General features: G+C 39.8%; 1 protein-coding gene across 2 annotated transcripts in view; it reads left to right on the top strand.

Annotated features, from left to right (window-relative positions):
- Positions 1-14,260, top strand: part of FOXN1 (forkhead box N1) — a 75,783-nt gene that overhangs the window by 44,478 nt on the left and 17,045 nt on the right. For both annotated transcript variants that reach the window (XM_077294369.1, XM_077294368.1), the window contains 2 exons: positions 2,923-3,048; positions 10,755-10,885. In XM_077294369.1, the coding sequence (XP_077150484.1) occupies positions 2,923-3,048; positions 10,755-10,885 (257 nt within the window). The remainder of the gene's footprint in view (positions 1-2,922; positions 3,049-10,754; positions 10,886-14,260) is intronic.

Genomic DNA, 14,260 nt, shown 5'->3' with positions numbered 1-14,260 from the left:
ACGGATGTCCAGTACCCTGTGGCAGCCACTACAAGTAGACGGAGCAGCTCGATAAGTAACTACTTCTGGCCGGCGGCCACCACCGATAACATCTCAGCGGCAGGGAAAACGGGTGTCGGACCCCGGCCAGACATTGATGACCAATCCTAAGGATAGGCCAACAATGTAACAGTAGTGGACAACCTCTTTAAGTCACTTTCCGTTTGACTAAAGTGGCCACTGTTGTTGCATGGAGAGTTGCATACTTTTTAATTCCACAGGTGGAATCAGCATAGATGACTTTACTGCTGCGTTCATCCTTGGTGTACAAACAGTGGAGGAGTGGAGAGGCAAGGTTCAGACTGCATCCTCCATTCGACTTTCCATTGTACTCTCCATTTGACGGCAGCAGCCATTGTGAATACAGAAAAAAAATCTCACTTTTTCCCTCTTGAAATAAATAGAGTGGCTTGTACAGACTCTCTAGTCTGTCTTCCTTTTTTATAACATCCATGGAGGGGGGAACCACACCCTGAAATTGGTTCTCCTGCCAAAGCACAGTCGGTTCACATGAATCCTTCTCAATTTGACATGTATAGGGATTTTTTTTTTTTTGCTACACAAGTGGTTGCTTAGCTTTTTTATATAAAAAGTAATTGCACACTAAGTAATAAAGTATAAAGTAGATAGAAAACATTAAAAAATGACTTTTACCAATTCTTGAACGGGAATCAACTGTGCTCCTCACTACCACGTCTGGCCATATTACTGTTATGGGTAATAGGAGTGTCGTGGCTATGAGGCCGTTACAGAAAATCTGTCACCAGGTCAGGAATGACCATTTTTTGTTCTTATTTTATTCCCGTTGGTCCTCTGAGTAATCAATTTTTATTTGTTAAAATGTATTAAATTCCTGGTAGTGAAGGTGGTGGTAGTGGAGGGGCCACCATTCTCCAAGTTATATTAGACCCCAGATGAGTTAGTTTATATGAAGCTTAAATTGTCATAGAATCAATCCGCCTCTGCATCTTACAATAATTGACTTTGGACCTCTGAGATGCAGAGAATACACATGCTCCAGTTATGGGTAGAACATATATTACTTGGCTTCTGGGATATGGGTTACTTCTATGGCAAGTTGGTGATTTGATAACCTGTCCTGTCTTGTGCTGTCACATAATCTGACATTTCTTCTCTACGCCTTTATTATTTTTCAAGGTGGTTCTCGCTAAATATGGCTTAGAATAAACTAGTAAGTGCCTTACAACCACTGACTTGGGACTTTGCTGTTAGATAGAAGGCGATTCTGCTCTCAGAATCTTTTGGGGCAAGTATGAAGGGCTTCTTTGCTGCTTTGTGTCTCTGGCATGCTCTTCTCCCATTCCTAACCTCTCTGCATTTCATTGCTACTTTGCATGTGTCATAGCGCTGCATTCTCACTATGTTTAGTATCTCAGTAAACAAATGCTGATGTATGTATAGTGCAGTCTGATTTTTTCCCATGGACTCATTGACTTGCCGAGTGCAATCCGAATATTGGATGTAGTAAACCGTGCATGGTGCAATTTTTTTTTCCCTGGACAGACTCTGTTCAAGCAAAAAAAAATCGGACATCTGTACGGCCCAATAGACCAACATTGACAGGAGTGCAATACAATGTTTTATTTGGTTGCACTTTGACCGAAAATACGATCATCTTCACAAGCCCTAAATTAGGCCAATTCTTCTCACATCATCCTATTGGAAAGCACTGAGTCATCCTACAAGTGCAAAGAGCTATACTTTAATGCATTTTTGTGAAGTAATGGCAATGAAGTGTATATCCATGTTAAATTTCATTTAATACAGTTTTTCTCTTCTTTGGGTCAGATAAATGCAACAGGTCACAATTTATAGGGTCATTAAAATAGTAACCGTCATTTTAATTTGTGTTTCATAAATCAATAGTACATGTGAAAATAGTCAAATTTGTAACATACAGTATATCAGAGAAATCTGCTTCTTTCTTCTCCAGGGTTCATTTTTTACTTTCATTCATGGTTAAAATCTGCAAAATCTGTATTCAGTGAACAAAGACTTTACCATTACTGAGATAGAAGATGACAGCTGGTGCCCATATTATTCTACGGAGATGATGGAGAGGAAGCGGGAAGTGGTAACGGCAAACACAGACATTCAGCTGCACGGTCATCAAAATTAGTTACAGTTCTCCATAGAACATTACGAGCACCAACTGCCATCTCCCAACTCAGTAATGGGAAAGTCTATACTCACTGAAGACACATTTTACTTTTGGAATTTAGAATTTTCAGAATGAATTCTCAGTCCTGGCGGAGAAAGAAACAGATTTCTCTAATAAGATAAATTACAAAGTTTCTTATTTTCACTCATTTTCATTGGTTTGTGAAAAAAAAATCAAACAATGGTTATTCTTTAAGGATTAACAAACCCCAATATTCAAAAAGGCAAAAGTAAATAAACCTAATTTCTGAATATCTTCTTAAGGTGTCATGCACACAGAAGTATTAGGGATGCACAAGATCGTACTATTTTATGGGATCATGCCGTAACCTCTATATGGGTCTGTAAGAAAAAAAAATGGGGCATTGTCCATTGTACAAAGCGTTGTCTTTGGTGCCTCCGTGTGCTGCGGAATAATGCTGTGTGCTGGAGGCCTAAGAAGGATATGTATTAAAAAAAACTGCATGATAATTGTACTTTTTTCATGTATTAATTGATATATTGATCCTATCTGTGCTGTCTGCATTGTATACTGTTCCTAGCATGCTCATATTAGCATTAAGAGTCCAGATTGGCGCAGTCCATCCAGTCGTGTTGTTGGTGCAGCCATTAATATTGCAAACTTAAAGAGAAAAAGCCTAGAAATGAATGAATGAATGAATGAATGAAACTAAAGCTGTAAATGTGTCATTCTCTTTGTAGCTGGGATCAGAAGTAAAGCTGAAGCCACAATCTTTGCTTATGAGACAGCAAGAGAAAGAACAAAGGATGTACTGGTCCCAGTCCCCAACACAGCAGATCTACTGTGCCCCACAAACATTTCCTCAGGTACGTCACACATATAAATTTATCTGACTTTTAGGTTTACTAAAAGCATGTGTTACTAAAGTACAAAACCAAAGATTGGCACAAACATGCTTCACAATTAAGGAAAAAATATATATATTTAAAATTATTGATTGTGTGAATGAGCATACAGATAATTCATAGAAGTACAAAGAAAAGGGTTAAAATCTACCTGACACTTAAAGGGGTTGTCTGAACCAAACAGATGAACTCTGCTGGCGAAATGTAACATTACATGACGACCATTCAGGTGGATTGCCATCCCTTTAATACAAGGACAGCTCAAGTCTGCAAGAACAGAGAAACCTCGGCGCTAGCTCATTTTCTTCTGCATGAAAAACGGACACATTTCCATATCACTGTCTTAAAGGCGTACTCTCAAGTTTGAAAGTTATCCCTTGGGATAGGATATAATTTCCTGAACGCTGAGATCCCCACCGATACTGAGATTTTGACTGGAGCCGTGGTAGATCCTCCATACTACAGCGCTCTATTCATTCTTTTCAGACTGCCGAAGACCAGCCAAGCGCCAAGAGCGTAGTTATAATAGGGGCAGGGGTTGGAATTGCACCAGGGCTTTGGAGACTAGAGGGGTCCCAAAGGTCCCTTTAACTCATCAGAAAAGACAATTACTATTAACGATAAGTGATAGTTGGGGGCCCTGGTGGGTATTTTGTATTGGGGCCCACAAGCTTCAAGTTACACCACTGCCGAGCGCACCATTCCATTATCTCCAATGACTCCATTAAGAATGAATGGAGCAGCGGTATGCAAGATCCACCAGTGCTCCATTTACACAAGGCTCTTCAGAGCCCCAAGTCTCGGGAACGGTGGTGGTCCCAACAGTCAAACCCCCAGCAATCAGGAAATTATCTCCTATTCTTGCAAACTTGAGAATACCTGTTTAAATTCTCTCATCACTGTGACTTACGTAAAATACACCATTAGGGGTTCAGGTAAAAAAAAAACCAGTCAAGTCTGCAAAATTCAGACATGATTGGCTTCATATGCGGCTCCGTGTGCGGACAGCCTAAAATTGAATACTCTGTTATAAAACACGATCGTCTGAACAAGCTCTTATTAATAAATTGTCTCAAAACTAAACAGCTTAAGAAAAAAACTTATAATACTCTACATACATCTAAAAACAGACTAATAATCATCCGGGGAGGAGGAATAAAGAATAGTTTGTTTTCCAATACAAACTGCAGCTGAGGGAGATGTGTTTTACAAAAGGGGAAGACCTTTTTTAAGCCTTAAAATGGTTATCCAGCTATAAGTCTGCATTTACTCTTTGTGACTGCAGACTTGTGAATCCTCGCACTGTGCACTGTGAGGATTCTATGTGCCGGAACCACAGGTATGCCATTTGCTTACGTATGGCTACATTCCAACTAGACGTATCTGGCCTCGCTCAATGCAAGTGTCTAGTCGGCATGTGACTACATGTATACAAATCACATACTCGCAGTCACGCAGCCATCATGTAAGCATAGTCGGTGTGTGGTGGGAAAGCTCCTGAAACATGCTGAACAAAGCCTGGTCACCATTCATGTGACATATAATGGGTGGCTTACTGGCCTCGATCAGGGTGGTATGCATCAACATATCTTTAGTCTTACCATCAAGGGCGAACATATCATTGGTGCAACCTGTGAAGCCGCACAGGGGCCCAAAAGTAAGGGGGCCACTACCACCTCCAAAGCATGTAGAATTGTGCATTATGATAAACTATTGGACTGCAAAGGGCCCGATATACTGTTCTTGCCTCGGAGCCCTCTGCTGCCTTTGACTGCCGTTGCTTACCATACAGGAAAGCAGTCATAACCATAATAAAATGTTCGCTTTCTTAACATTGTGAGAAATGAACAACGCATGCCACTGTGGGCTACAAAGTGGCACAGATCGGAGCCTTCCATTTGAGGTGCGTGTCGGAGAAAACTCCCAATATATAACTCCAACGTGAAGTTCGGAGAAAATCTTGTCAGAGCCTAAGTGGTTAGCAGAACAATATACATTCACTTAGATATCAAAGTAAAGGAGTCATTAATCTCTGAGTAGTTAATAAAATGTAGTCAATGTGGCATCTTCAGAAGTCAGGACATCCTTGTTGGGTGAGGCTTCATTATAATGTATTCCTTCGGTAAGCCGCGTACATTCTAATCACTTCTTATTTATACAAGATTTCTCCCAGCCCACCGGCTGTCATCCTGTTCCAGGTACCAGGCTCAGCCTTGTAGGTGTCCTAAAGTAAGAATTGCTAAAATCATATTTCATAATTGTGAAAAAGTGGAGGAGCCACCTCCCTGCCTACTGTCAGGTGCCAGCTTTACAACAGCACGTTGGCATAACTCAATGTAGAAACTGTAGCAAACAAGAAAGTGCCCGAGGCCGGAGCAGAACTTGGACGCGCTGCAACCTGCACAGCTCTTATATATCTAATATCGATCCACCTGTAGACTGGCAGCCTGACAAGCTGTCACTAGTGCATCCTCCAGTCTTACAACCCTAGGGGACATTTCTAAAATATTGTGCTAGGCTACCACGTTGCAAGGTGTTCATTGTGCAACTTACTTGGAAGCTTTCTGCTGTGAACACGGATATTTAAAATTCTGGGAAAAACAAGTACAACATTGAGATTACTGGGGTGTTTTTCTGTGAACAGTTTTTACCACTTAATGTCAAGTCAGATAATATAATGTCTTAGGAAAAAAGCCACTGAGTGCAGCAAAATAGAAAAATAAAAATCTGTCATATTCTGGTTATAGCTGGACTAGAGCTACTAGTATCGAATTATTCTCTGCACGGTTGTGATCCAATTTGCAAACAGTAACGTAGAATTTAAAATAAAGCATACACCTTTGGGGGCATTTTTATGTAAAGGGACTGCCCAGTGCTTTTTCTACTGATTGTCTATCCTAAGGGCAGGTGCAGACGACCATCGATTCTCTCTTCTGGGAGAATCGGGACAATTATACAAATCATACTATGATCAAACTCTGACCATACCTGAAACTTTTATACAATTTTTGCTATACTTTTAACTGGACATGTGACTTTTTGTGCAAAAAAAAAAAAGACACAAAGTTTAAAGGAAAAAAATGAAGTATTTTTGATTTTGTACAAAATTCATGAATGGCGTTTTTATGTCAAATTCTTCCATTTCGATGAATTTGGTATAAAAAAAAAAGTAAATGAATACTACAAGACAAAAAAATGTGACTCAAAGGGGGTTTTCTGGAACTTAGCTTATTTTCTGTAAGGAGCTAAGAGCTTACAGTCAGGTATTTCCAAACTACATGCCTGTGCTGCCCGGCGCCGATCTCTGTCCGCTCAAGTGGTCACAGATCGCTCCTGCCGGTGATTTTGTAGCTTCCAATGACGTTGACAGAGCAGCTTTTTTTCACTCTGCTGTGTTGATCCGGCATCTATGCCGTGGGGCGATGGGGCATAAATGCCGATGTCATGTTTGAATGACAGCCAGCTCCGCACTACCTAACTGCGGGGAGTCAGCTGTCAATCAGCATGATATCGGCAGTAACGCCCTGTTGACAGAGCAGCTCAGAAGAAGACGAGCTGTTCTGTTAACGTAAGGTCAAATAAAGCAGGCAGGAGTGGTTTGTGACTACTCTGAGCTGGCAGAAATCGGTGCCGGACAGAACATGCAGGTCTTTAGCAATGATAGCAATGACCTGTCTGTAAGATCTTAGCCCTATGGCAAAAAAATAAGCAAATTCCCAGATAACCCTTTAAAAAAAATGAAAAAATTCAAATGAAGAATCAGGACCTTTGTTTTGTACCTGAGAAAAATCAATCTGATCCGGGCAATCGGGCTGATAGATCCATATTTTTTCATGATTTATTATGCGTAATATAAATTTCAGGGAATCCATAGCAAGAAGTACTGTATATAAGGCATTTTTTCTTAACCCCACCGTCTGTAGTGTAGGGAAGTATATATAAAATACAATTTGCTTAAATGTATCCCAATCAAATATAAAAAAAACATTACTTACTACATGTGTTTGGCAAGACTACATACAAGATAATAAAATCTTCTGTCTGATTTCTATTTTAAGTCTTGCGTGTGCTATCAAGTCTGCATTGCTTCTTTCAATGAAGGATCGAAATAGGGCAAACCAATGAGACAAGTCTCGTGACTAATAACCTAAATGATTCATCATTACATGTTTCAGATTTGTTTGGTATGTTTCTATAAAATAGAGAAAGAGATTATAGACCTGTTTTGGAGTAAAGTATTTTGTATGTCTAAGTGAGATTAAGGTAATTCTCTTACATGTCACCATGGCCTTCTATAGACCAAGGAACAGAAGATTAGTGGTTCTTGTAGACCTTGTTTATGTAACTTTACCAAACAAATGAGGTGTGTGTCCAAACAGCACTAAATATCTTTATAATGTACAAGCAAGGCTTCTACTATGAAGAAGTTCACTATGGATAAGTATGGAGGAAAAATGTCAATGCAGGCACCATACCAAAAATGAAAATATATATCACCCATCCGTATTGGAGATTTGCCCGCTATAACAACAGCATAGGTGGATTTTTGGTTTGTTTTATATATGACTTATTTGCTTTGACTTCAGTTACTCTTCCAAGACATTACATCCTCATGTTTTCGCACTATACATTGGACCCAGGTGCACATTTCTGCAGGTGGTTCAGGTCTCAAGTACAATGTATGTGATTAATGACCATTAAAGTGTCGTCTTCTTAGGTGTAGACGTATAAATGATGGTTCTGTCTAAGTACATCTCTATTATCATTATCACTGTCGATAACATAGGTAGAAAGGGTGACAGGAAGGCTGTGAGAGAACAATGGGGTATTATTCTAGGGATGCACTTGGCATAAATTAATGGGACATCTATAGATGGAAACTTTGTAGGAAATGTACCACTGGATATAGTTTGGAAATTTAAGAATGATGATTATTGAAGCTTATGAATTATAATCAAATTGCAACAATAGAAAATAGTGACCGCAGTCCTTGCACCCTCCATTGCTATCCCATGCGGTGCGTCTAGTGAGTATGGTTGGCCTTACCCGCCTAATGACTGTCTGTCCTCTTAATATATTGCAGACATCATATTATACAGCACTGCGTACTTACAATTGCTCATTTTGCCTTTCTACCCAGCTAATTCTTCTCTTTTCTCTGGTCTATGCAGAAAAAGGAAGTCTCTTTTCCCTGCATTTATGATTCCCCTCTTCAACTCCTAACCCAGCTGCTCCCTCCTCCCACTGCCAGGGACTTTTGCAGTGATGTCTCATGCAGGGAAAGGATACTTTCTGTTTCTACATAGAGCTTAGGATTCAGCTAGTCAGTTTTTAATCACGTGATGTCATAGACCTAATGGAAAAGAGAAGAATTAGCCGGGTAGAAAGGCAAAATGAGCAATTGTAAATCCACAGTGCTATATAATATGATGATTGCAATATAAGAGGATAAACACTTTGATCGGAGTGCTTTTGTAAGCTAACACATACTAATCTGTGCGGTCCTGAAGAACTAAGATGCCTAAGACCTACATGTAATTAAAATGAAGTCTGTCTGCAGACATCAGCAGGAGATTATCACTGCAGGACTAGGTTCCTTATGCCAGGCAGTCCAGCCAATCTGTGTAACCCCGCCCCCTCCACTGATTGGCAGGAGTGTATACAACATGCTTCCAATCAGAGGTGTGGGCGGGGTTATACACTGTTAAAAGCACCGCTACATCTACAGCAGAGAATTTTATCCAAGCTGCACAAAGCAGTCCAGTAAGTAACATGTTGCTGGAATCGGGGTCTCTGCCCCAATATCATGCTGTTCTCAGATTACGTAGAAAAAAAACTGCTTATAGATTGCATGTAAATGAGTTGGTGACCACTAGTCGCCCCTTTATCAATGGCCCTGGCTGCTGGATAAAGGAAAAAAATAATGTATATTTACCTTCACCTCTCAGACCCCATTGGTTTACTGATATCAACAATTCCCCATGACTGCTGTAGCCAAGCAGAGGGCATAAATTAGATTTTACATTCCTGTAAGAGGAGGAGAAACACTGTTCTTCTGCTCAGCAAAATTGTGAAGGCTGCAGTTGATCAGTGGCCACTGAGTGGCTGCAGCAGTCATGTGCCATTGTTTATGTTAGTACACCAGGGGTTATTGGCATGTCTAAAAGGGCTAATAAAACAGACATTTTTTATATTTTTTATCAGAAAAATATGCATCTTTCTCTTTTTATCAACCACTTATCCCCTCATCATCCTCTCTGGAAAAAAAAACTGCTCATATCCATCTTGGTCAAAACTGCATGGATTGTCAGCTACCTGAAGTATCAGGTTACAGCCCCTATTACACTCTATGGGGAGAGGTGAGGAGTGAGGCGCACTCAGCACACTGAGTGACCATACAGACACAGGCAGATCGCGCTGCGGCTTCTAGTCAAATTAATCTTCTTCTGGTCTGGATTCACAGCCATACAGATTAGTATTGCTGTATAATGTCTTCCATTATGTTGCTACTTCTATCTTTATGCTACGGAGAAAGAAGAGCAAGATTCCATTACTCAATGTGTACTGTGCATAAGTTAGTCTCTATTCACCAACTCAGAGAGAAGTGAAAATTAGACTTCGAGTCTGTAGAGGGGAAAACTGTTTAAAAAATGCTCGATTTTAGTTACGTAATAGCCTATTCTGAAAAGTTTCCTAAAATGACAAGTACTCTTGAAGAAATATTTTCTTGGTCAGATCTAGTTGTGTATCTGTATGTTCTTATGAAGTCGAGCTTCAGTAATGTTACCGGTGTAACCTTTTATATTGTAAATACGCAATGGTGTAATGAAATTGACTTTGAAATGTCTTAATAAATTCTAATAAACCTGACTTTAATATAGAATAAAAGTACCTGAGTGGAAAACCTCACTGAAAATCATTCCAGAGCCCTTTAATTGGTCTCGTATTCCCACCCTTAATAAACCTATAGCCTATGTGTGCACTTTGAAGTTTGATTTCCTGACGGTAACTAATCATCGGTTATATAAAAAGATAATCTCCGGCCATCGTTTGCCTTCATCTCCCATGTCCACACCTTCCCATATAATCTCTACATGAACTTAGCTGGTCAGCAGTTTAGGCTTTCAAAGGAATACTAAGAGGAGAAATGAATGAGAAAAAAAAAGGAAGCATGTCTGGCTGTCCTCATGTTATTGATACAGTCTTCTAGCAATGCGGCAGAGAACATAGGGGCTCATTTTTCTACCGATTTTGAACATTTTCAGAGCGAATGAATTTCAAATCTGAAGGCTGGGTAAAGTAGGCACGGAAACCCTGATTCCAGAATTGCGTCACTTACTGGGGTTCTTGTGTAGTTTTGATAAAATCACTGTTATATATTCTGATGCTTTGTAAATCCTCATAAGCAGTATTCACACATTGTTGCCTCAATGCATTTTTTTTGCGGTAATCACGTTTAAAACTGTGGAAAAAGTGTTGCAACATGTAAATATATAAATGGTGCACATATGTAAATGTATATAAATATACAGTATATGTATATGCATTTACATAACACTGCTAGGATGTATATCAAGACACTGTACATACAATATATACTGTATACCGTATATTGTAAACTGTATTGTTGCAGGCTCCAGTGGTAACCATGTATTGCTTTCCTTTAGTTCTCCACAGGAGGAAGCTATCCTGTTACATACATTTCTACATCCCATCATTACCCTTACCAAAGAATTGCCCCCCAGGCTAGCATGGAATCCCAACAACCCCTGTACCCAAAACCCATCTATTCCTACAGGTAGCAATTTTTAATTATTAATGCTATGTGTACAATATATGTGTCTAAATAAAAATATAAACAGAATAAAAACATATACAGTACAGACCAAATGTTTGGACACACCTTCTCATTTAAAGATTTTTCTGTATATTCATGACTATGAAAATTGTACATTCACACTGAAGGCATCAAAACTATGAATTAACACATGTGGAATTATATACTTAACAAAAAAGTGTAAAACAACTGAAATTATGTCTTATATTCTAGGTTCTTCAAAGTAGCCACCTTTTGCTTTGATGACTGCTTTGCACACTCTTGGCATTCTCTTGATGAGCTTCAAGAGGTAGTCACTGGAAATGGTCTTCCAACAATCTTGAAGGAGTTCCCAGAGATGCTTGGCACTTGTTGGCCCTTTTGCCTTCACTCTGCGGTCCAGCTCACCCCAAACCATCTCGATTGGGTTCAGGTCTGGAGACTGTGGAGGCCAGGTCATCTGGCGTAGCACCCCATCACTCTCCTTTTTTGTCAAATAGCCCTTACACAGCCTAGAGGTGTGTTTGGGGTCATTGTCCTGTTGAAAAACAAATGATAGTCCAACTAAACGCAAACCGGATGGAATACCATGCTGCTGCAAGATGGTGTGGTAGCCATGCTGGTTCAGTATGCCTTCAATTTTGAATAAATCCCCAACAGTGTCACCAGCAAAGCACCGCCACACCATCACACCTCCTCCTCCATGCTTCATGGTGAGAACCAGGCATGTAGAGTCCATCTGTTCACCTTTTCTGCGTCGTACAAAGACACGGTGGTTGGAACCAAAGATTTCAAATTTGGACTCATCAGACCAAAACATAGATTTCCACTGGTCTAATATCCATTCCTTGTGTTCTTTAGCCCAAACAAGTCTTTTCTGCTTGTTGCCTGTCCATAGCAGTGGTTTCCTAGCAGCTATGTTACCATGAAGGCCTGCTGCACAGTCTCCTCTTAACAGTTGTTGTAGAGATGTGTCTGCTGCTAGAACTCTATGTGGCATTGACCTGGTCTCTAATCTGAGCTGCTGTTAACCTGCGATTTCTGAGGCTGGTGACTTGGATAAACTTATCCTCAGAAGTAGAGGTGACTCTCGGTCTTCCTTTCCTGGCGCGGTCCTCATGTGAGCCAGTTTCTTTGTAGCACTTGATGGTTTTTGCCACTGCACTTGGGGACCCTTTCAAAGTTTCCCCAATTTTTCGGACTGACTGACCTACATTTGTTAAAGTAATGATGGCCACTCGTTTTTCTTTACTTAGCTGCTTTTTTCTAGCCATAATACAAATTCTAACAGTCTATTGAGTAGGACTATCAGCTGTGTATCCACCTGACTTCTGCTCAACACAACTGATGGTCCCAACCCCATTTATAAGGCAAGAAATCCCACTTATTAAACCTGACGGCACACCTGTGAAGTGAAAACCATTCCCGGTGACTACCTCTTGAAGCTCATCAAGAGAATGCCAAGAGTGTGCAAGGCAGTCATCAAAGCAAAAGGTGGCTACTTTGAAGAACCCAGAATATAAGACATATGTTCAGTTGTTTCACACTTTTTTGTTAAGTATATAATTCCACATGTGTTAATTCATAGTTTTGATGCCTTCATTGTGAATGTACAATATTCATAGTCATGAAAATACAGAAAAATCTTTAAATGAGAAGGTGTGTCCAAACTTTTGCTCTGTACTGTATATATATTTACACACATATATATAATGCTATGTTTACAATATATGTGTGTAAATAAAAATAGAAAAATATATATTTATGTTTGAGATATATATATATATATATATATATATATATATATATATATATATATACACACACATACACGCTTTTGCAACTAGTTGTATTGGAAAAATGCATGTACAATCAACAATGAAGCAACTTTGCTTTGCTAAATTAGTGATTAAAACCTTCTAACATTTTGGGTGTACATCTGTTATGCAGACTTATGTGTCTCCATGGTTACAGACCACAAACATTGTGCCTGGACTGATGCAGCAGTCACCTGACCTCTCTACCCAGCTCCAGAGAGTAGGACGGAGCAGATAGAATGGAATAACCCATGGCTGCAGGCTATACACAGGAATACAGAAATTTGCTTAGAAACTACATTTTTTATCAAGACTCTTCCCAATGAATGATTGTTTTATTTTCACATTTTGCACTGACTATTGAAAATAAGCCGGTACTTTTGGTGGCCAAGATTTTAGGATGTGAAAAACTAACTCATCTTTGTGTAAAAACTGAATTTTATGTGCTAACAGTATGTTCAACATCAAATTTTAAAGTAAACCTCCACCTCCGAGTACACAGATGAAAAATCCAGAATTTATTTTTGTTATAGAAATTTCGTGAAGGACACAAATATGTAATGCATGCACCATGCACCATGGTAAAATATATAGTAGGTCAGGACCTCCCGCATTGTACCAGTCCCTTATAAATGGCCTGTCCACAGGCCAAAAGTTTCCAGTTTTTGTTTTTAATTTATTCCCACTGTTCCCCTGAATATTACGTTTTTTGTATTTTTAAATAGATATGGGCCTTTTTATTTTATGTTGATATCTATGGTCTTTACCAACGGGGTGTGGCTTATACGGTATTTATGATGAGCAGCCTAAAACACGCCCCAGAGAATCCTGTGAACCTCACACCTTTGGAAAACACCATAAAGATTTGCATTAAATGAAAAGGTACATATTTCTGGAACTGAATGGAAGAATAAAAAATACAAAAATAAATATATTTAGGGGCGCAATAACTGGTACTTTTGACCTTGTTACAGGTCCTTTTTAAAGGTGTTGGTCATTAGTGAATAACCACCTCTTAATCCCCTTTGCGACATCGGGCGTAATAGTACGCCAATGTCGGACTCCCCCTGTTTGGTGCGTGCTCCGGTGCTAAGACCGCACCTTTCCAGGCACATGACAGCTGATCTATACAGCTGACATGTGCCTGCAACAGCCGCGGGTGGAATTGGGATCCACCCACGGCTGTTAACTAGTTAAAGGACGTGTCCATTTCTGACAGCGGCATTTAACTCGCGCTTACCGGAAGCATGTCGTAAATCCCGCTCATCGGTGACCCCATCAAATGGCCATGGGTCATCGATGGGTCGGCATGACCTCTATGCTTGTCATTGCCAGATTGCTATGAGCGCCGCCCCGTGGTTGGCGCTCATAGCAAGTGAGCATTTCTGCTACACACAGGTGATTTGATCATCGCCTGTGTGTAGCAGGAGATCAAAACACTGCCGCTTCTAGTCTCCCATGGAAACTATTGAAGCATGCAAAAAGCAAAAAAAATTAAATTTTTTTAAAAAAATATAAAAAGTTCAAACCACCTCCCGTT

Source organism: Ranitomeya variabilis, chromosome 3 (assembly GCF_051348905.1).
Source record: "Ranitomeya variabilis isolate aRanVar5 chromosome 3, aRanVar5.hap1, whole genome shotgun sequence".
NCBI lineage: Eukaryota > Metazoa > Chordata > Amphibia > Anura > Dendrobatidae > Ranitomeya > Ranitomeya variabilis.
Note: the sequence above shows the minus strand (reverse complement) of the source record. Positions and strands in the feature narration are given on the sequence as shown.